The sequence below is a fragment of the Xyrauchen texanus genome, chromosome 13 (genome assembly GCF_025860055.1).
Source record: "Xyrauchen texanus isolate HMW12.3.18 chromosome 13, RBS_HiC_50CHRs, whole genome shotgun sequence".
In the NCBI taxonomy this organism is placed as follows: Eukaryota; Metazoa; Chordata; class Actinopteri; order Cypriniformes; family Catostomidae; genus Xyrauchen; species Xyrauchen texanus.
The window spans coordinates 8,307,648-8,331,162 of NC_068288.1; the positions used below are offsets into that span (position 1 = coordinate 8,307,648).

Here is a 23,515-nt window from a genome sequence, read left to right on the forward strand (position 1 = left end):
ATACATATACATACACATATATACACAAGATTTGTTCAAATTTGTTTACTGATTCATTCAGATAACATTTCTGTAAATCACTCATGGATGGCAGTATGTCAACATCTTTCATGTGTTTTGAGTCATTAAACCATTGATAAAGCAAGTGTAATTATACTTTATTCAAACCAACGTGTGTACTAAGAGACTTTATCAGAGTTTAAATATCGTAAGTGTTTTCTCTGCAAATGACAACAAAGCATATCATTTTGTGAACTGCTGTGCATGACCATCAAGGAATATACAAAAAAAAGCCTGAAAGTAATTACAGGTTTTAATTACGTCCTGACGTCATTGTAATGTCATTAGTTAATTTTACTCTTAATTAATCCACCTCCTTTCTCTCCTTGTTAAACGGGATTACCGAACTAAACGAGCAACATGCCTCCTCTTTCAATCGGTCATAATAAGACGCTGATCTTTGCTCATAAATTTAATGAGGAAATCTGTTGTCAGTGGCTCAAACCAATGATATGCTCCGTCACAGCCCACACTCAAATGCTATTGGCTCACACTACAGTCAGTCTTTACATGTGGGAAAAGCAACCAATTAGTGCCCCACGATTCAAACAATTGCAGAGTTGCGGCTGCAACTGTTTAGAACAGTTACGTGCTGATTTCAGTCACAATTTATATAAATATAGTCACGCTCACTCGTCTCCGAATGCTGTTGGTTGGAAGTCTTGTTCACTCCGTATTTTTTATTTTTTTGGTGCTCTCTCGTTCGTTGTGTGCAAACACTTAAGTTATAAATGCAGCACTGGCCCGATCGGGTAAGTGACTGTTCTAGTAACTGGCCCGAATCTCTCTCACACTGGCCCCAGACCAGACAATTATGTCCTTTTTGTCGAGCCCTATCTTGCTTTCTTCTGTGGAACTCAGAAGTAGAACTTTGGTATTAAGTCATAAGGGTTTAGACAACATAGTGGGTGAGTAACTGATGACAGAAATGTCATTTTTGGGTACTTCAGTGGTTGTTGCCCCATGTGTGATACGTTTTTGTGCAAAACAACAACGCTATTTGATACAGAGCAGAAGGATACACTACCCTGTTAGCAGTAAGGCCATTGTTCTGAATATAATGGCTAACCAGTAAAAATACCCTTTGATAAATTGCAAATGCTATTAAGGATTCTGTTATAATTGGGACGATACAGGGTTCTGCATAGATGCCCATAAATGGCAGGATTTACTATTGGTAGGATGGATTTACCCCTGCCTCCTCTCTGTGAATCAGACACCCCATTATACTGCATTTCCCCTGTGAGAGGGTTACAGAGTTCACATTTACAGTATTTATAAAGTGTGAGGTGAGAACTTATATGAGATTTCTGTAGCTGTTTTTGTAAAGCCCTGAAGTTTTTATAAAATAAAGGAAATACCAAAGAGCTTGTGTGAAGTGAGTCAAAACTGTCCAAATGTACATTTATACATTTAAAATCAGCAAGAATAGTTGACCTGTGAAAGCCTACACACACCCAAACTTACATTTTGAGCTCAAATCTAATTTGTATAATAGCACATGCTTATTTCCTTGAGGGTTTGTTTAGTGTCTCTCTGGAATCATATAACAGACATGACCAGTGCATTAACTTGTTTTCCTAATAGTTTGTGGCAGATCTGGAAGCCTCTTCTCTGGACTGTGCATGACAGATAAGCTGAGTGCCAGCCAGAGGAGAGAGGCCCACTTTGTACAATACACTACATGCACTCTAAACTTTCATCTGACTTAGACAAATACATCACACAGGATTAAAAAAAACTACTATTATCTTCAAGTTACAGTTATTGATAATACAGAACTTGGTAGTGACGGCTGATCTATCCCGTTCTGCAGTTATGTATACAGAGGATCATGAGTTGGTGTTATGTGTGTGGCCTTTGTGTGACGATGGCTGTGCCCACATAAAGGTTCTGTTTAGTGTCTCGTGTGGCATATGCAAACTGTAGGGTTGTGCAAGAACCAGAGCATTTGAGCAGAACGTGGAGCAGAATGGTGGTGATTTCACCTAAGTAGGGAGTGCCTTTTTGAAGATTCCACTCACTTCAGTCTGCTCACTCAACCCAGAATGCGCAATGTGAATAAGCAATAGGCCTGTGGTTATGCTCAATCATTGTTTTAATGAAGTTGCAAATGTCTTAGGCACATAAGATGTTTAGCAAAAACTTTTGTCTTAAGATGGTCATTTATATATTTGGCTGTAGTGTGTCAATAGGAAATATACATTTTAGACTCCCAAACATCCTCTCTGCCAACAACCAAGAAAAACGGTGTCCAGGTGTCCCTAGGAGAATTGGTGCCGTTTTGAAGGCGAAGTTGGTCACACCAAATATTGATTTGGCTTTTTTTTATGTTTACTAGAATTTGAATGATGTTAATTGAATTATGCAACATTTTTCACAAGTGCCTAAAACATTTGCACAGTACTGTAAACAAATTAAAGCTAAGAACGAGGAAGGAGAGCAAATCAAAAGGGAGTGTAGAGACTGTGAGAGTTAACAAAGATTCCCTTTGGAATCTTAAGAATCACATTGCCAGAAAGCACGAGGAACATGCGAACATGGTAGCGCATCAAAAGGTGAGCTAGTAGGCAAAACTACCATTTGATAGTAAATGAACAGATAAGTAGATAGTAAGGTATCTTGTTGTTTTTGCAGTCATGTCAGTGCAGCTGCCAGCTAGATGCAGGGCTGGTTCTGCAGGGGTGCAAACGTCAAAGCACCCTCAATTGAATATGTAAGCTTAATAATACTTTACATTGGCAAAGCATATTTCCTTGAATCCTGGAGAACACAGAATCCCTGAATCAAAACTAATAAAGGTATGATCTTGCAGATCAGTGTGTCCTAATTTGCAGGTGCAGAATTCTGCTTTCATGCCTCCATTATACAATTGAACATTTGATTGGTAAAGATTTCCGCTCTCTTGTAAAGAGAAATTCATAGTGGAAATGCTTTCGATTTCTGCTCTGGGATAAAGTGGTGCACAACTGCTGTTCAGTTTCCAAAGCCAAATCCACACCTTAATGATTAGTGAAACATAAAAATGAAATACTGACATTAGATAAGTGGTTGTGGATAACGTCTTCCGACATTGCTTGCTTGCAGAGAAAAAACTATAAATTATAGCCTACATTAGGAAAAATGTATTTCTTGGATTAAATATTTTTTAATGGTTTTGGGATCATTAAACCTGATTCAATCTAATATATAATTTAGTATATTAGACAAAATCTCACTTTATGCAGGACATTTTTTTTTTTTTTTTTTTTAAACCTTTTGTGTCCTTGAGCAAGGCACCAGGTTGCTCCAGGGGGATTGTCCCTGTAATAAGGGCTCTGTAAATCGCTTTGGATAAAAGCGTCTTCCAAATACATAAATGTAAATGCATAAATATTAAAACCATGGTTAACTTCTAACTAAAAAAAATCTCTAATTAGAGCTGAGATATTCTTCTAAACATCTTCATTCATGTTCTGCAGAAGAAAGTCATACACAGCTGGGATGGCATGAGGGTGAGGAAATTATCAAATATCCCTTTTTACAACACATACAATGAAGTCTTATGACAGTGATGATAGTGAATGCCATATGTGGTATAATGACATAATTGTCAAGTAATTGCATATTTTTGCTGTGATCTTATTTTATTGTTATCATCTTCACCTCCAACCCCCCTTTTGGGATTTGGCTGACTTGGACATGACATCCCGGGCTGAATATGAATCCCACTCCGGCTCTGTCCAAATGCATTACTTAGGTAAGAAAAAGAAAATGTGTTTGCCACAACCAGACATACGAATGGTCCTCCGTAGCCACCTACTGGTTATATATTGTAATTTCACTTAATTTTATCTATCTATCTATCTATCTATATATATATATATATATATATATATATATATATATATATATATATATATATATATATATATTTCTTACCAGGACATGGCAGAAATCTGCCCCTAACACATCCAGCTCTCCATATATATAATTGAGTAATATAAATGTTCATGAATATAACATAAATTTCAACATACATTTCTAATTTTATATGCAAATTAATTGTATAGTTTAGTATTTTTGAGGTAAATCAGGCAACAAAAAAATAAATAAAAGTAATTGTAAAAAAACAGCACAAATTTAGAGCTTTTAAAAAGTTATGAAAATGATGTAATATTTGTTAAAAAATAAATCCTAATTTCTGTACAATCAAACTGTTAGAGTGTGGGGCCAAAATCGGCCCCCCAATACTTTTAAAATAAAACATTCAATAGTTATTTTTAAATACTTATTTATTCAAACATAATGAAAATACAAGTGTTAAGCAAGACAAGTGGCAGAATCTTCAAAGAAATTTGTATTATTTAGGGGCCTGGGTAGTTCAGTGAGTAAAGACGCTGACTACCACCCCTGGAGTTCACGAGTTTGAATCCCAGGGCATGCTGCGTGACTCCAGCCAGGTCTCCTAAGCAACCAAATTGGCCCGGTTGCTAAGGAGGGTAGTCACATGGGGTAACCTCCTCGTGGTCGCTATAATGTGGGGCGTGTGGTGAGTTGTGCGTGGATGCCGCAGTGAATGGTGTGAAGAGCCACACGCGCTATGTCTCCGTAGTAAAGTGCTCAACAAGCCACATGATAAGATGTGCGGGTTGACAGCCTCAGACGTGGAGGCGACTGAGATTCATCCTCCACCACCCGGATTGAGGCCTCACTACGCCACCTTGCATTGAGAATTGGGGAGAAAATTTTTTTGTAATATTTAATGTGTTGCCTTGGCAACACTATTTAATAGATCTGGAACCCCTTCAAAAATTTGAATCAGCGGTGTTCAGACATTAAACAATTTTGAAACAATTTGGGTAAATGTAAAAGGATTATTTCAAAGTGTGTTGTAAGTGCCACAATTCCTGCTGCCAGTTGGTGGTGTTGTGGCCCACAGTAGCCACATCCATGCGATCAGCCCCAAGACCAAGCATACAGATCAATTTTGATCTAAATCAAATGCACACAGAAGATATGAGACAAATCCTGTTTCCCATTTATTTACCTTAATTTATTGCCTAGCCATGACAACGCCATTCAATATATCAAAAATCAGTTCGCAATTTAGCATGTTCAATGTCTTGGCATAACATTGACTACATTTGGTGACAATCACATGAATCTCTTAGGATTATTCAAAAGTTCAGGGCCTACCATTTTCAAAAAATGCACATTCAATCCAAAATGACAGACTTCCTGTTGGGCGGAGCTAATGACTGTCATTTTGAAAGTTGTCCGGCTTGATGAGAACAATTTAAGTCACAAGTTTGTTGACCATATAAGAAACTGACCCAACAACTTTTGTCAAAAGTTGGTGCTACAGAGCTCCCCAGGATATAAACGTATAAACACTTTTACTATAGCACATGACTCGTTTTAACATTTGCATTATATAACCAACTACTTTTCCAATCATGTTCAAGTGTGATCAAATTGTGCAGTAGCTCAACTGAGAGTGTTGCATGTGATAAAAGGACAGGGGTAAGAGTCCTGAAGATGATGCAAGTTGACATGTGAGCCAAAATTGCCATAGAAACACCACAAAATGACATGGTGTATTTCATCTCACATTTGCTTTTTCTGACACTATCAGCTAGGTTTAGGATTAAGGTTTAGATTAAATAAATTTAAATTTATAAATTTTTTAAATTTAAAAATAAATTTATTTATTTAAATCTCGATAGAGAATTAACCAGAAAAACCTCATCTGTTCGGGAGAACGTTTCACTCGCTTTTAGCCCCACAGAGTGGCATTTCACTTTGGAACTGCCTTGAAATATGTAATTTTTTTTGCCACAGTCACACAATGACCATTGCATGGGAGAAGGCACTCACGCTTTGAAGAAAGTTAGCAATGGGAATGATCATTTTTGACTTCATATCTGTCCAAAGAAGTAGCAGGTGTTTAGAATTTTTTTTTGTTTTTTTTGTCCTAAACTTTAGTGTTTCTCACTTCGTGCTCATAGTATTGAATGAAAACGTCACATTCAGTCAGGCGGGCATATACAGTCTAGTCGCACAAATATTTCAACGTATCTGAAGCTCAAATCTGAAATTCAGCCTCTGCAGATGGTCAGAACTTCACACAGCTGCCATGCTGCTGAAATGACTGACCTCTGGTCTGTCATCTGTTGTGCAGTGAAAATTACGTTCTAAGTGATGTACTTAATTTGAAAGTGACGAGCACGAGATGCTGTCGAAAGATTGCCTTATGGATTTAAAACCCTAAGATGTACAGTAAACAGGAAATGAGGACTGATTTTCACTTCAAGCAAATTGGTAAGTGCTTTTTCCATTGTTAATGCAACATCAGGATTTTCTTAAGTGTAAAATTTGCTTCTTGAGCATTCAGTGTCAGATCAAGTTTTGAAAAGTAACCGTGTACCCTTGCGAAACATTTTATTCCAAGCAAAGTTTTTATTGCAAATATTTGATTTTCTTCAAATTACACCTCCTTGGTTCTGGCTTTCGTGTGTGAACATGTTTTTAAAATGTCAAATTGTATTATAAGTTGACTGCCACGTAATGTATGATTATTAATTGTACAACTGTGTTTTGGCATGAAGGCCTAGACTTAAAATGCGCCAGCTGCCATTGATGGGAGATCACAAGAAACATTATTTTCACTTACCCATTTGCTTCAAGACCAAAAGAAAAAATCCAATCTTACATCTGAATGACTTTCCAGAAGAGGGGGAAAAAAAAAGAGAGCGGTGGATGACCGTAATATGGGAGATGCCAAATGTAATGTCACTCTGTCAGCAGCCGTAATAGAAACCCACTCATAGCTGGGGTAATTCGTTTTTTTAAACTAATTCCAGGATAATATAACACAAAGCATAATGTTATAAATTTACGCTCAACATTTAAAAAATGTATAATATAAAAAAAAATTGCGAGATTAACGCGGCTAAATAAGGCGGAAACGCGTCATCACAGTCTGTAAGAAAAGGTCTATTTATCATGACATCGGCTCTCCCGTTCCACACACAAAGACAAACACACAACCGCATTTATCGTCAGTGCATGTTTAATCAGTAAACTATATCCGAAGCAGGAGACTGGAAAAGATTAGCCTGGTTGCGGCAACAATATTATTTCTTTGGCTCCATGGCAGTCGGTACCACAGTACGTCAAAAGTCAATTGAATGTATCTCATGATCTTAAAGACCCTTTTCATCAATAGGCTTAATGCTTAAATGCCTGGAATTGTTTTGTTGACAATATTCGTTTTGTAGAATTTTTTTATTTTTTTAGCGATGTCCTGTTGAGTATGTAAGTAAAGCTCCAATTGAGCCGCCACTCCCTATTCGCATATTACGCAGTTTGCGTAGGGCACCAAATCCTTAGGGGTGTACCCTCGTTTCTTAAAAAGAAAGGCTCTTACAATGGAACTGAATGGGGTCACTCCATAAACATTACAATAAAAACGGATTCAAAAGTAGTTACAACATGTTAACAGTATGTGTTTATTGTAGTTATAAAATCACGGACTAATCATCTGTGAAGTTATATTCCGTATTAAAATCCCTTTGTTTGATCAAACTTTACATAGATAAGATTAGTAAATTATTTTCACGCTAAAATCATGTTAACATGCTATTTTGGTTGTTATGGCTATGCTTTTTAAACATGGCATTTATAATGTTTATGGACTGGCCCAATTTACATGCATTGTGCTTTACTGTAATCCCCGTTTTTTTTTATTTTTTATTACTTTTCCTGAAATAATTTTATATCACATCACAAGATATTAAGCTTTTGTGCAAGAGATTATTAGATACAATAAATTTCCCTTCTTGTTTCCAATGAGGTACAGTTGCTTTTGAATGCTCTGTAGCAGATGCATTTGCTAATAGATTAGCATTTTATAAACCAAACCTTTAGATGGTGGTTATAAGGCTAGTTAGATTGCAGACAACCTACTTATGTGTAGCTGTGAAACCCTTCCTCTAAGCAACACTGTGGATTATACACTTTGGTTGCCAACAGATTGCCAGTAATACCATTTGAAAAACACCCCTCAGAAACTTGATGCCTTTCACCCCAGTCAGATGGTGAAATGACCAAGCCCCTCTTTCCCTGGTCGGATGACAAAACTGTGAAACCACCTGGAGTATCACAGTTAGAATTGCTTCATTGTATCAAAACCGGTCAGACAAACTTCTAAACATTTTATAGTGATAAAACAAAGGAAACTGCCATATATTTTTTTTCTTCATTTTTATTGAACACCATGATCAAATAAAAATAACATAATTTATTTCATGGAATGTTGTTTTAACACAGAACAACTCCTACATTTTTAAAACTGGGCACAAGTTGTCTTGCTTGGTTGAGCAGAGATCAACAAGCCACAATGTGGCATCTACTTAATATTCCTCTCCTTCTTCATCCTCCTCTCCAACACTGTCTGTGCCCACCTCTTCATAATCCTTCTCCAGGGCAGCCATGTCTTCTCTGGCTTCTGAGAACTCACCCTCCTCCATACCTTCACCCACATACCAGTGGACAAAAGCCCTCTTGGCATACATCAGATCGAACTTGTGATCCAGACGAGCCCAAGCTTCAGCAATGGCTGTGGTGTTGCTCAGCATACACACGGCTCGCTGCACCTTAGCCAGATCTCCTCCAGGAACCACAGTTGGGGGCTGGTAGTTGATGCCCACCTTGAAGCCAGTGGGACACCAGTCCACAAACTGGATGGTCCGCTTTGTCTTGATAGTGGCGATGGCAGAGTTGACGTCTTTTGGAACAACATCTCCACGGTACAACAGACAGCATGCCATGTACTTTCCATGACGAGGGTCACACTTCACCATCTGATTGGCTGGCTCGAAGCAAGCATTGGTAATGTCAGCCACAGAGAGCTGCTCATGGTAGGCCTTCTCCGCAGAGATCACTGGGGCGTAGGTGGCCAGAGGGAAGTGGATACGTGGGTAGGGCACCAGATTGGTTTGGAACTCAGTCAGATCTACATTCAGGGCTCCGTCAAAACGCAGGGATGCTGTGATGGAGGACACGATTTGCCCGATCAGCCTGTTGAGGTTAGTGTAGGTGGGGCGCTCGATGTCGAGGTTTCTACGGCAGATGTCATAGATTGCCTCGTTGTCCACCATGAAGGCACAGTCAGAGTGCTCTAAGGTGGTGTGGGTAGTGAGGATGGAGTTGTAGGGCTCTACCACAGCTGTAGACACTTGGGGAGCTGGATATACAGCAAACTCAAGCTTTGACTTCTTGCCGTAGTCGACAGAGAGTCGTTCCATAAGCAGGGAGGTGAAGCCAGAGCCAGTGCCACCACCAAAACTATGGAAGATCAAGAAGCCCTGGAGCCCCGTGCACTGATCAGCCTAGAAACATAAAATTTTACATTACGCATTTTATTAGATGGGAAATGTAACAAATGACAGAATCTGTGATTCTCACTTTTGAAAATGTAATCCATAGTGACAAGCAATTAATATTATCCTTTAAATACATAAACATATGTGTCTATAAAACATTATTGGAACGAACATACATATACGTGTGTGTGGTGTATGCATGCATGTACACACACACACACACACACACACACACACACACACACACACACACACACACACACACACACACACACACACACACACACACACACACTTTCTGAACTAGAAGGTCCCCTATAAAACTAATCAAATATTAACACACCTAAACATCCATGTGCAAATCAGCACATTTACCATTTATGGCTAGAAAAATAATAAAAGGGTGGCAGTTTGCATGTCTCACCAGTTTGCGAGTCCTGTCAAGCACCAGGTCAATGATTTCCTTGCCAATAGTGTAGTGACCACGGGCGTAATTGTTGGCAGCATCTTCCTTACCAGTAATCAGCTGTTCAGGGTGGAACAGCTGACGGTAGGTACCAGTGCGAATCTCATCTGGGGAAATAATTATATTATTATATAATTATACTTGGAGTATAACTGTATAGTTTGAGTATAACTAAACTTAGCATAATTATGATTACCAATGACGGTGGGCTCCAGGTCAACGAAGACAGCTCTTGGGACATGTTTTCCAGCACCAGTCTCGCTGAAGAAGGTGTTGAAGGAGTCATCTCCACCTCCAATGGTTTTGTCACTGGGCATTTGACCATCTGGCTGGATTCCATGCTCCAGGCAATACAACTCCCAGCATGCATTGCCCATCTGGGCTCCGGCCTGGCCAACGTGCATTGAAATACATTCACGCTGGAAAGAGAGAGAAAAATCCCCAGAGATGATTAGCATCAGCAACTAGAGACACTGGAATCGTTCAACTGAGTAAATGGATAAAAACATTTAATGAACACGCATTTACACACAAAAGGCTATGAATAAATAGGTCTAGACAGGAAATGGAGAAAAAAAAAAATCACAGTGTAGGATGTTTCATATGTAAAGCGGTTATGAATGCATTTGAATGGTGCCCTTGAACGCAGGGAGGGGACTGTTTTCACGGATCTTGATATTACATACAAAGGAATGTGCCTAAAGAAAGGGAATTCCGTTTGCTTGACTGAATTTGACATGTCAGACACACTCTGTGCCTCGTAATAGTATTGCATAAAATGACCCATTTCAGAAAATCAATCGCGCTGCATCTGGATCAATACCATTATTGTTCTCCACCGGTTACACTGGACCAGCCCTGCAGCTGTTCCAGTCTTGCTTTATCTGCATTGGCGTATGAGTGCTTAAATGCTGACTAAGCTCCAACTCCATGGAGACATGTCGTCATTTGCACTCAGTCTCACTCGCGAGCAATCCATTTCCAGTACTCATTTTACACAGTTAAACGAGAGAATGACTTGTGAATGTGGTTCTCTTTGCCCCAACGCAACGCCACAGGGCAGGGCCGGTCCCTTCCCCCAACCTGCTTGTCCCACCCATCGTTCTGCATTACGATGACAATAGACAATAGGGAGGAGAGAGAAGAAAAAAAAAAGATCTTTGATTGCGCCTCAGACCTTTATCCTCGACTGAATTTTGACGCAGCTGCTCTCCCACCCTGCTCATCTAACAAAAACGTAATACTTAATAAGCGACTGTTCGTCATCCCAAATGAATTAAAATATGATAAGAGGATGTTTTTAAGATTAACACAGGAATATTATTCGTTTTTACGCATTTTTCTTTGTTCTACGTGTCTTCAGAAAGTGCGCCACACTCCCAAAGCTCCCACTGTTGCGCGTGCGCGCTAGACTCTCGCTGACGCCCAGTGGCTTAAATTGTTCAAAACACGATAAAGCAATATCGGATCGAACTAACACAATGTCAAGTTATCTTAAACAGAACTGTAATTCATATTTAACATGTTAAAGGTTATTAAAACATGCCAAGCACAATCATCTGGTAGTGTACACGAAAATGTGTTATTTAAAATAAAATAAAAAAAGAAATCCGCTATATTTACTGAAAATATATGCGTAGAATAACGGTGAGCATACGACTTACCATTTTGTTAGGTTATTTCCTTCAGACCGACGTTAAGGATTCGGAGGATGAAGGCAGGATTGTGGTGGAAGGCGCTAAGATCCGTTTATATGGCAGCGCGACCGGATGGAGGAGAGGCTGGGCTATTACATCACATGTTAGCGCGAGAGTGAGGGACATTTTGGGCGGTCGTTTTTATGTAAACCTACCCCCAATTCGGAGTCAGACAGAGGAGGACTGAAAGAGAATGGAAAAAAACCCAGAGTAAGTTAAAACAAAGGAAGAAATTCTTAATTTAATGTGTTAAAAAGGGGATAACACTACAACCTACACATATATTTATATTTGAATTAGCTACATTAGACTACATCACACCCATTAGAAATGAGGCTGCTCTTGGGTTTCAGTCAGACGATAGCCATTTCTACCAATGTTCTTATAAGACAGTCCATTGTTTCTCGACATACTTCAGGACCAAGATTTTACATGGGATATCAAGCAGTGTCCAATACCACAAAAAGTAACCAAATGTTCTTGTAATCAAACTTGAAATGCTATAAAATTACATGAACTGAATAGGCCCAACAATTTGCTAAATTATTATGACATGAATTGGTAAATTATGTAAATGCATAAACAACAACAGATGTGTGATTTACCAGCCTAACACATGGAACACACCCTGGGCCATATATTGTCTTAGTATAAGCTATAGTGCAGTTACAAATTAATTTGCTCCAAAATACTGCTGAGTTTGACTGGATGCACAGCCATTGACGTCAGCAACAAAATAAATGGGAAGGGGTTTCTTCTCTCTTTTACAGTTAATAAACTTGTTTATTTTGCTATCGTTACTATGCATGATATGGTTGTTTGCATTGTATTATTTGCATCAGTATTTCTGTGCAGTCTGTGACCCTATCAGAACAGACCTGTAACCAGCAGATAGTATACTGTGTAAAGTCAACAGTTGACTATAAAATGTAAGCACTACTCACAAAGTTTTGGTGGGGAAATAAATATTAGACTGCAAATTAATTTACCCAGCTAGTTCAGAGAGATAAGAAGCCATCTGTTTTTAAGCAATCTCTTGCCAGTGGACAGGGCCATAACTACCATAAACATGGACCCCTAAGCATTTGGGTTTAATGAGTTATTGTTTTTATACAGGTAAAATTTGGGGCTAACATTTATTTATTTGACATCTGGTCTCTGAAAACGTATCGCAGAACCACATTTACATAGACTGATGGATGATGTCAGCCCATGAATATCTGTTCCATGAACTTTGCACTCTGACAGATATGTCTACAGTTCTGCTTTGCAGGAAGCCTCAGCAGATGTGCTCTTAACTGGAGAAGTGTGTTTGTGTGTGTTGTACAATATGTTAAAATGTAAATCACTGAGTTTTGCAATAATTAAAGCTCCCTCATTCTTGTCCTGCTCAAGGATTTGCTGCTAGGTTAAGCCCAAATGTTTAGAGAAGGACTTAATGAAGAATGGCTGGAATGCCTGGTAATACTGCTTTTGTGTAAGTGGAGGCCAATGTGTGTGAGTATAAACAAGGGCAGTAACTATAAAAGGGTATAAAGTTAATATCATATTATTATTACTGACTGTATAGCGTTCCTGCATCTGACTGGGTGGGAGAGATTCATTTGAATCTGAAGTTCAGTGAAAGGAACTGTATGTAAAAAGGAGCTTTTAAGGGCTTGCTTTGCATCTACTAAATAGTTTATCTTTAATGTAAATTAGACCATTGTTAGTGGAGTTCACATTTCTTTGTCTGGACAGTTTGCAATCTCACAACACAGAAAACAACCGCCTTAGAATGCTGAGCTACCGTCACTTCACTGTTAGAGAAAAGCCATACATTCCCTTTTTACCAATTATCTTCCACAATTTGTTTATAGTTACACGGCTTAGAATTTTAGGGGCTTTGCATTGAGATTTACTAAACCATTTTCTTCAAAAGAGCCTTTGCATGTGAAATCATCCCAAATCCACAGTTAATTTGTTAACTGGCACTTTTAAACATCTTTTTTATGCAGATACTCAAAAATAAATGATTTATTTGTTTTAGGTTTCATTTTTGGGTTATAGATAGAAAATTAATCTAAATTTATAATCTGTATAAGGGCCTCTCACACATACTTTAGATATCTTAAGAGCCATATAAATTTTAATAAAATAAATGTATATGTGTGTTGATTGATTCAATGGCACCCATTTAATGCATACTCTTTCATTTGCATTCCCTTTATTCGGTAAGCATTTGAATTCTGAAGACAATACACAAGTCTGCAGGTGGCTCAGTAAAGCCCATTCTTTTATTCTTACCCCAGAACAATTAAACCGAGAAACAAAAGCTTTTTGCACTGTAGTGGTTAGTACTGTAACAATTCTCAACTTTTTTTGTCAGTCACTGCAGTTTGTTACAGTGTTCACATTAATGGCTATTTTATCTGCTGATGACCAGTATTTTTATGTAAACTATTAGCCAAGTGACAACCAACTCAGTGAAAACAAACAAACAAAACACCCATTTTAATTCTTTAGAGGCTAAAGATAAAGCCTTAACCCTAGTGGACTTCACATCCACTTGGGAAGCTGGAATGTGTCATGTGGAAGATTTGTTCATACTTGTGCATTGAACAAAAAAAAAAAAAAAAACACAGATGGACACTTTAAAATCAAAACCCAATATCTTGAAAACATGGACATTAAAATGGCAGAGTGCATACATGTCAAATACAGCTTTCAAATAAACAAACCAATATTTTGTTATTCTGAAAATAATATTTGTGAAAGCTATGTAGATCTATGATGTTTCTTGCCATATATTTTCAAGAATTTCTTTAGTACTCCTCTCCTTCTTCCTCTCCCTCATCTCCGACACTGTCAGTGCCCACCTCTTCATAATCCTTCTCCAGGGCAGCCATGTCTTCTCTGGCTTCTGAGAACTCACCTTCCTCCATACCTTCACCCACATACCAGTGGACAAAAGCCCTCTTGGCATACATCAGATCGAACTTGTGATCCAGACGAGCCCAAGCTTCAGCAATGGCTGTGGTGTTGCTCAGCATACACACGGCACGCTGCACCTTAGCCAGATCTCCTCCAGGAACCACAGTTGGGGGCTGGTAGTTGATGCCCACCTTGAAGCCAGTGGGACACCAGTCCACAAACTGGATGGTCCGCTTTGTCTTGATAGTGGCGATGGCAGAGTTGACGTCTTTTGGAACAACATCTCCACGGTACAACAGACAGCATGCCATGTACTTGCCATGACGAGGGTCACACTTTACCATCTGATTGGCTGGCTCGAAGCAAGCATTGGTGATCTCGGAAACGGACAGCTGCTCATGGTAGGCTTTCTCTGCAGAGATCACGGGGGCGTAGGTGGCCAGAGGGAAGTGGATACGTGGGTAGGGCACCAGGTTGGTTTGGAACTCGGTCAGATCTACATTCAGGGCTCCGTCAAAACGCAGGGATGCTGTGATGGAGGACACGATTTGCCCAATCAGCCTGTTGAGGTTTGTGTAGGTGGGGCGCTCAATATCGAGGTTTCTACGGCAGATATCATAGATGGCTTCATTGTCTACCATGAAGGCACAGTCAGAGTGCTCTAAGGTGGTGTGGGTGGTAAGTATGGAATTGTAGGGCTCTACCACCGCAGTTGAGACTTGAGGGGCTGGATAAATGGCAAATTCAAGTTTTGACTTCTTGCCGTAGTCGACAGAGAGTCGTTCCATAAGGAGGGAGGTGAAGCCAGAGCCAGTGCCACCACCAAAACTGTGGAAGATCAAGAAGCCCTGGAGCCCAGTACACTGATCAGCCTGCCAGATAAAATCATAAGTAAGTAATATTCCTACCCCAGAAAAATGTATCTTGTTAGTCAGGTTTTGTAATTTGTTCTAGACCCCTAGTGTGTCTCACCAGTTTGCGAGTCCTGTCAAGCACCAGGTCAATGATCTCCTTGCCAATGGTGTAATGCCCACGGGCGTAATTGTTGGCAGCATCTTCCTTACCAGTGATCAGCTGCTCAGGGTGGAACAGTTGGCGGTAGGTTCCTGTGCGTACCTCATCTGGAAAACCAGTGTACTTTATTATAAATCTTAAAGCGATAGTTATCCCAAAAATGAAAATTCATTTATAACCATCATGGCATGTTTATAACTTTCTTTCTTCTGCTCAACATAATCAAAGATTTTAGAAGAATATCCCAGCTATGTCCATACAATGCAAGTAAATGGTAGCTAGGCCTTTGAAGCTCCAAAAAGCAAATAAAAGCAGCATAAAGGCAATCCATAAGACTCCAGCGTTTTAATCAGTGTCTTCTGAAGTGACCAATGGTTTTGGGTAAGAGGAGACCAAATTCCCTGCTAAACAAAAATCCATCTTAACCAGCATGCAATTCCCATGCTGGTCTAAGCTGGTTAATGCTGGTTAGGTGCTGGTCTAGCTGGTGGACCAGCATAGCCATGCTTTTCACCAGCAAAACCCAGCTGGTGAAGTTGACTGACAAGCATGGTCTTTCAGGTGAAGCTAGGGTCACCAGCATGCCATGCTAGGGGACCAGCACACCAGAGGTGGGAGCAAGTCACACATGTTTAAGTCAAAAGCAAGTCTCAAGTCTTAACCATAGAGTCTTGAGTAAAGTCTCAAGTGCAGTGCAGACAAATCAAGCAAGTCAAGTCCTGATGAGTTTCAAGTCAAGTCGAGCCAAGCCACAGTACTAAAATAAATAGGAGCTTAATTTTTTAAATAAATATTTATTTTTGCTCTGAAAATATATTTCTATACTTGTATACATATCTTTACATAAATTTTTTTATATGAATTGTATAACAGTAATGTGTAATACTAACATTATATATATATATATATATATATATATATATATATATATATATACTATATATATATATATATATATATATATATATATATATATATATAATTAGTCTAGACCTCTTTAGATTTGCTGTGTAAAAATGCGGTCAGATTTTCACATTGATTTAACAAAAACGGCAGACGGGCTGAATGAAAATGCAAATTCGCTCTCTGACAGTAAGTGGCGCTTATGGAACAGCAGAAATATAGCTGTTACCCTGGTAACGCCTGTACACAAAGCAGCCTGCGCTTATAAACAATACTTAATTAGGCATAAGACGGATGTAAGATGAAAAGAAAATGCCATCGAAACTTTTCTGAAGACAGTCATAATCGTCATAAAGGTATTGCTTTCAAAGGCTTTAGTTAAAGTCTTCAGAAGTCATAATCAATATGAGAGCACTTGGATTTCGACACGAATCATTCTGTATATTTTATACTACTTGTCATGTAAGGAATAATTGACGACGGGCCGTTGAATTATTAGAAAAATAATGCACACCCGGGGTGGTAATGCGGTCACGACACGAAGCGGAGTAAATAATTGCACACCTTAGAACGTTCTCAACCAATCAGAATCAAGCATTCAACAGCGTAGTATAAGTTTTAAATAAAATGTTGTGACTGCAAATCTGCCTGTTATGTTTTTATATTGCCAACAAATGGTTATGGTGTATTGTTGAGAAGGTTTAGAAAAGACACACACACATTTAGAGGCAATTTCGGGTCATTTCAATCTTGTCGCGTAACAAAATTGTAATTTACGAACAACCCTCAAACATTTGAACAATAATTGTACATATTTCTGGATAATGAAATTATAACGAAACAATTTTCTTACCTTTCCTTGTGGTTTTTTTAAACGTCTGATGAAATTTGAGGTTGTGTGGCGGTTGTATTGATATTTTCTGCGTTGCATATTGTGCATCTGGCAAATATTTTTTTATTCACACGTTACAATTCGAAATCTTTATATCCAAAAGGAAATTATTTTGGGAACTAGACAATCGTCTGTTATTTTGGCGCGTTGTGAGTGTTTTAACTACGCAGATGCAGATCAGTGGTACTGGCGGGCTTTTTGCATATGAATTAATTTATGTCGCAATATTTTTTTAAACACATTTCATTACTGTTTATAATAAGTTATTGAAAATAATAATAATAACAAACATTCAAGTCATTGTCTAGTCATTCAGTTCATGTCAAGTATCAAGTCAATGGTTCTCAAGTCAAAGTAATTTTCTTAATTTAGTCGCAAGTCCTTAAATTTGCGACTCGAGTCAAGTCATGTAACTCGAGTCCCCCACCTCTGAAGCACACAAAACAAAACTTAAGCTGGTGACCAGCAATGCTGTATTATTTTTTAGCATTGTTGGAAATCCTTTTACACTGTACATCTTCCCTTTGTAGTCTCTAAGCACAATCATGATTTCAAGCTCAGCTTCACTTCCTACCTAGTGCTTGATGGATGCACAAAGCACTAGATGGTGCTATAGGAAGTGATATCGAGCTTGAAATCATGATCGCCAAGGAGACTGCGGTCAAGATGTACAGTAGAAAACATTTTGTTCCGTTCTCACCGAAACCAACTGGATCACTTCAGAAGATAATGATTTAACTACCAGAGTTTGATGGATTCTGGAGCTTCAAAGACCTGGCACCATTCACTTGCATTTTATGGACCTACATCTATTCTTTTAAAAATCTTTGTGTTCACAGAAAAAGGAAAGTAAAACGCATCTTAAATGTCATGACATTGAGTAAATGATGCAAGCATTTTCATTTTTGTGTGAACTAACCCATTAATAGATTAACGTTTTGTACCACATATTTTTAGCAGGTGACGAAATAGTGGAAAATGTAATACTTTTCTTCAGTATAGAACTGAATTGTACAAACATTGACATAGTATTAAGTGCTTTTGAATTTCAATACCAATGACCGTGGGCTCCAGGTCGACAAAGACAGCTCTAGGAACATGTTTTCCAGCACCAGTTTCACTGAAGAAGGTGTTGAAGGAGTCATCTCCCCCTCCGATAGTTTTATCACTTGGCATCTGTCCATCTGGCTGGATCCCATGCTCCAGGCAATACAACTCCCAGCATGCATTGCCCATTTGCACACCTGCCTGGCCTATGTGGACTGAGATGCACTCACGCTAGGGAGTAAATTAGCAGGGTAATCTTACTTTCACTCGGCAAGAGTAGTTTTCTTTTTTATACTTCTAAAACGCATATTAACATTTATCCTCACAATCAAAATACAATTAACTAATTATTAAATTAATTAAAATATATATATACATAAAGTCAAATAACATCTAGTCAAGCACAACAATTCAGTTATAAATAATGGATCAGAAAGATTATTAATAATTTCAAAAGTCCTACCATTGTTAAAGTTTCCTCTGGCCGACGTCAGGAGTTCGGGTGAGAAATCTTGTGTACTGTCTCTGTGACAATACCATCGCTTTATAAAGAGTAAGCTGATGCCATAGTAACAGGGTTTGTTGTTGGCAACACAGGGGTTAAGTCCAATTATGTGAACAGCTGCCTCGCTGATTTCAAAGTGAGCCAATCACAGATGACCGGAGTGCACTGAACAAACAGGGCTAGTCGAGTAGTCGTCACGTCCCAGTGCTTCTTGTTTCCTGCAAGAAACAGACACTGACAGGCAGACACTCATCCACATTGATTAATAATTAACCCTGCACTGGTGGATCATATATTTAGAGATTCTGGACATTTTTAGGAATCATTTTAAAACAAACTTTAGGGGAAAGAGAAGTGAGATTTCACTGATGCAGGAATTTAAAACCCTTTAGCACAGTTGAAATAACTCTTTCAGAAGTGTTTTATGATCACTACAATCTTGACGCTTATGTAAGGGTATAATTCGTTTTGGTGTATGTGCGTATGTATGTGCATTTACATCTTGTGCACGTTGAACTATCATTTCAAAGTATGCTCTTTTTAACTGTGAACCCAAATGGGCGTGTTCAACACATGCGCACTACGACTGCTTGGTGATACCTTTTTACACATTCAACTGCACACAATGTACACACTCTGCATGAAGCACATTTCAGCATGGTACACGCGTACTGGATAGTCCGTGTCTGTAAATGTCGTCTGCACATGCCCTTGGCATTGATAGTACTAAAAAGTATCACAAAGCATTTGCAGTGTGCATGCAGCAAACTCGTCTGGACAGGGCACAGAAAACTAAGTATAGCCTAGCTTTCAGACAGTACACTATATCAAGGGCGTAGATTCCAGCGGGGATGGGGGAGAGGCAACCCCGTTATTATTATTATTGCTCATAATTAGGGTTAGGAGTATTAAACTTCAGAATGGAAATTCTCTTATATCGTTTGTTCTAGAAACACAAATGATTCCTTAAATAGTGTGGCTTGTTGAGGACTTGTATACTTTACTAAGCAATCAGTTTTGTTGATAAAGGTGATAAAGAGTGTTAATAAATCCTAGAGACTTACATACATAGAAGTGACCCAAGCCATTTCTATGATCCGTAATATCATAAAGACTTAAGGGTGCTATAGCAGCAGGTCTAGAAACACCCTAGCAAACGCACAACAAAGCCCTGGCATTGTGGCGGCAACTTTTGCACATATAAGTGCCTCTTACAATTCTTAAGAAAATGTAAAAATCTAGTTTATTGAATTCTTACTTTCTCCTATATCGATTTCCCTCCTAATGCATTTAGTCTCTAACCATTCTCTCTTTCTATGCGCAGGAAGGATTTCCTTTTTGTTTATGCTTAATATTAAATGTATATGGACTCAAAGGAGTCACTAATAGCCAGGCCTACAGCTGTAACAGCTCCCTCTTCTTTTGTCTCAATACATACTATGCCATAATTGTACCCTTAAACTATGTTATTGTTAACAGGCTAGGTGGCCATGGAGCCCAGGAACAAACATTTCTCATCTGTTTCCACACAGTTACCATAACAATAAATGCACATTTAATATGCAAACAAATAGGAATCTAGGAGGTTTGTTCAATCTTTTAGTAGCTTTTGATTTTGGTCTTCTACTTTCTACAGCCAATAGGCTTAACATTTTCTTGGACAAGGTATAAGATTGTTCCGAAAGTGCTGTGCTTTCAACCAAGCCTTTTGAGCCATCATTTAAATCACATTAGAATTATTAAGAAATCAATGAGTTTAGATTTAGGGCCCTTAAGATGTGTTAAATGGATCCTTTTGAACTACACAGATGACATGAAATGAACAAGAGGATGCTAGATTTTATGTTCAGGTTGATTTTAATTTGAATATGCTTCTTAAAGTCTCTCAGACAGGTTTCAGTTTCTCACAGAGATACATCCTAAACTACTAAAACACCCCAGGACACAATTTTTAAATTTGGAAAAAACACTTATACATGGTACATCTGAATTTTCAAAGATTGTCAAATGGTATGTTCTGAGATAAATAAAGCCCTTTAATCTTTCATGAATTTGATGGGTGGATCTTAAAGAGAAATTAAATATAATTGTATTTTTACTAGTCAGAAGAGTTAGGGTTGGATAGATCTGGATAGTCAGTGATTGTCTAATGAATATTACTTAGTGTAAAAAAATGCGTAATCTATGTCTACAATCGGCCATTAACAGAAAACAAATCTTCTATTCAACTCATTCCCTTTCCCAATCTTTGAGCCTTTATCATTTAGACATTCAGAGAATTGAAGGACATTCACATGTTTTTGTGAGAAAGAACAATGAATAGACACATCCTGCAGCTGACTGTTCCTTTCAAATGCCTGATTTCAATTCAATATTCAAACCTGATTCAAACAGAGCTTTGAGGTAAAACAAGACAAAAAGATTGCTCTGGTATGTAAACAGGTATAGGAAAGAGGAGGATATATATATATTCCAGATTTACATGGTATATACTGACAATGTCAGAACTGACAATGTAAGTAACTTAGTTCACAAATTAGCAGCAAAAGTTTTGGTGGAAAACAAGATCTTATCAAAATGGGAGATTCTGTACTAGTTTGGCAAAGCAGATCCTCCACATATTTTCAATCAGATAACATCAACAGAGAGTATAACCAAATACTTTGTTGCCATAAGTGCATCACAGAATACATTTTCAAAAGGCCAATTCTATTTTTCTCAAAAAATTCCATCATTTGCTAAAGTTAATCTATTTTTGACAGATTGTTTTATTTTAAAATATGACAGTTATTAGGAAGATTACGGTAATACGATTTGTCTGGTCTTCTCCTTTAAATAAGAGTAAAACATTTACGCACCAATCTAAAACATCTATAAAACATCCATGACAAAATATTGAAATGCTCTTGTTTTACAGTACATTGCAAAAAGTGTTTCAAGCAAACTGTAGCTCTTACAGTCTACCCACAGTGGTTTGTCCCATAGCATACAATTTATTTTCGAATCTTTGGTGTCTTATACCTGAAGACATCAATAACAAAACAAATAAAGAACAAATATCATTAAATTATTAATGTGTGAAATGTCACGGAAAAAACAGGTTGGAGAACAGCCCTTCACATTTTAAGATTGCCCGTAATGCTGGGGAACAAAGTGTTTGACATTCATTTTAAAAGTGAGGATAGGGTGAAAAGACAAATTCTGAAAGAGGAGGAAAAAAAAGAAAGAAAAAAACAGGAAAAGGGGTGTTTTTTTTAGGTTTTAAAAGTCAATATAAAATTACATGAAGGACTTGATTAGATAGTGAGTGTTACATACAAGAATGAAGCAAGGTTGTAGGAAGGAAAAGGTTAAGAGAGATTTATGACATTAGCGGAACAGAAAAGAAAGCAGTGCGTTTCTTTTTTGCTAAAAGATTATGATTTTCTTTTTTTGCAATAATGTGCACCGATGATTCGAGCACAATAAGACCACAAACGTGCATTATGAAAGTAAATATAGGGTAAATTTTTATTTCATGTTGACTTTAAGCAAAAGGGTAATTGATGAACATTAACTGATATGTGTCATAATCAGTTACTGACAAAGTATCTATGCAACACTGGTACTAAACAAACTCCCCAAAATGGCCCAAAAATATAAAGAATGATAAATTTTGCATCCCTACCTGGAAATTATTTTTTTGCATCTACATCACTTTAAAAATGTTGTGTAAAATGAGATGTTCTCTAAATGCGACCTAATGACCTTTATAAAGTATTTTTGCAGCAATTCTTCCAAAGGGACCAAAGTAGAACAGAGCTGGTTTGCTTTGTGTGAGAAGCCCTTATTTTTGAAGATGTTTTATAAAACATTTTATCACAGTAGAATGGTGAGAAAATGGGGTGATTCTGAGAGGGCTGTTCTGCTCACAGTCTCTGGGTGAAGTTTTCAGGGAAGACCCCTTTAGCTAGGAGGTTTTTATTCTGAAGCCAGTGTGACTCTTTTACACCCAGTAACCAGCCTTCATCCTACACACACACGCACACGCACACACACACACACACACACAGAAAGAGCAAAAATCATTGTCTGATTGGATGGGTGAGTGTGTATGTTTGAGCATGTGTGCCAGTGCTAACCTGTTCATCTGGATTGTCAAAGGGAATAACAAGCACAATGTCATCGGCCTTCAGACCAAGTTCATCATTGTCCGTTGCTTCATAGTCATGCATTGCTTTCACCTTCCAAGAATAAATCACCATGTCAGTCTAAACCAGTTAGAGGCACTACAAATATATACTCACTTGGAATTCAATCAAATTTGTCTTTACAGCTACAGTACATATTGCCAGGAACAGAAAGGCTGAAGACCAAACGCAGAGAATCAAAAAACAAGGAATTTATTTAAATACAAAAATGAATCGAAAACAAACCAAAACTCCCACAAGGGGTAATACAAACATAAAATACCCCGTAGGGGAAAAAGGTGTCCAGGCTGGGGCAGAGGGTACGGAAACGGGCTGGACTGGAAAACGGAGCAAACACCCAGGACCGACTGGATGGGGAACAGGACCGACTAAATGCACACAAGACACACAAGACGAATTGGCACTGGACAGCAAACATGAAGAGACTAAAATAAGGAGAGAAATCGACAGGTTAACAAGA

At 38.2% G+C, this 23,515-nt stretch overlaps 3 protein-coding genes across 4 annotated transcripts in view; all 3 read right to left on the reverse strand.

The window, feature by feature from the left end:
* Positions 1–8,290: 8,290 nt before the first annotated feature.
* On the reverse strand, positions 8,291–11,717 carry LOC127653952 (tubulin alpha chain-like). Its single transcript, XM_052140831.1, has 4 exons — positions 11,559–11,717; positions 10,091–10,313; positions 9,853–10,001; positions 8,291–9,434 (listed from the first exon to the last, which is right to left on the reverse strand). The coding sequence occupies exons 1-4, from the start codon at positions 11,559–11,561 to the stop codon at positions 8,457–8,459; spliced, it is 1,353 nt and encodes a 450-aa protein (XP_051996791.1). The 5' UTR covers positions 11,562–11,717; the 3' UTR covers positions 8,291–8,456.
* Positions 11,718–13,785: 2,068 nt separating this feature from the next.
* Positions 13,786–18,971, reverse strand: LOC127653951 (tubulin alpha-1A chain-like). Its single transcript, XM_052140830.1, has 4 exons — positions 18,824–18,971; positions 18,369–18,591; positions 15,477–15,625; positions 13,786–15,376 (listed from the first exon to the last, which is right to left on the reverse strand). Exons 1-4 carry the CDS (start codon positions 18,824–18,826, stop codon positions 14,396–14,398), a joined length of 1,356 nt encoding a protein of 451 aa, XP_051996790.1. The 5' UTR covers positions 18,827–18,971; the 3' UTR covers positions 13,786–14,395.
* A 543-nt stretch (positions 18,972–19,514) lies between these two features.
* The window catches only part of bin1b (bridging integrator 1b), a 53,800-nt gene continuing 49,799 nt past the window's right edge, over positions 19,515–23,515 (reverse strand). For both annotated transcript variants that reach the window (XM_052140828.1, XM_052140827.1), the window contains 2 exons: positions 22,987–23,088; positions 19,515–22,875 (listed from right to left, as the gene is read on the reverse strand). In XM_052140828.1, the coding sequence (XP_051996788.1) occupies positions 22,774–22,875; positions 22,987–23,088 (204 nt within the window). In that variant the 3' untranslated portion in view covers positions 19,515–22,773. The remainder of the gene's footprint in view (positions 22,876–22,986; positions 23,089–23,515) is intronic.

Coding starts and splice junctions, on each gene's coding strand:
- LOC127653951 (XM_052140830.1), bottom strand. Junction 15,626..18,368: donor CCTGGAGCCCACGGTCATTG/GTATTGAAATTC, acceptor CTGGTTTTCCAG/ATGAGGTACGCACAGGAACC. Junction 15,377..15,476: donor TTGACAGGACTCGCAAACTG/GTGAGACACACT, acceptor TTTATCTGGCAG/GCTGATCAGTGTACTGGGCT.
- LOC127653952 (XM_052140831.1), bottom strand. Junction 10,002..10,090: donor CCTGGAGCCCACCGTCATTG/GTAATCATAATT, acceptor TTATTTCCCCAG/ATGAGATTCGCACTGGTACC. Junction 9,435..9,852: donor TTGACAGGACTCGCAAACTG/GTGAGACATGCA, acceptor TTATGTTTCTAG/GCTGATCAGTGCACGGGGCT.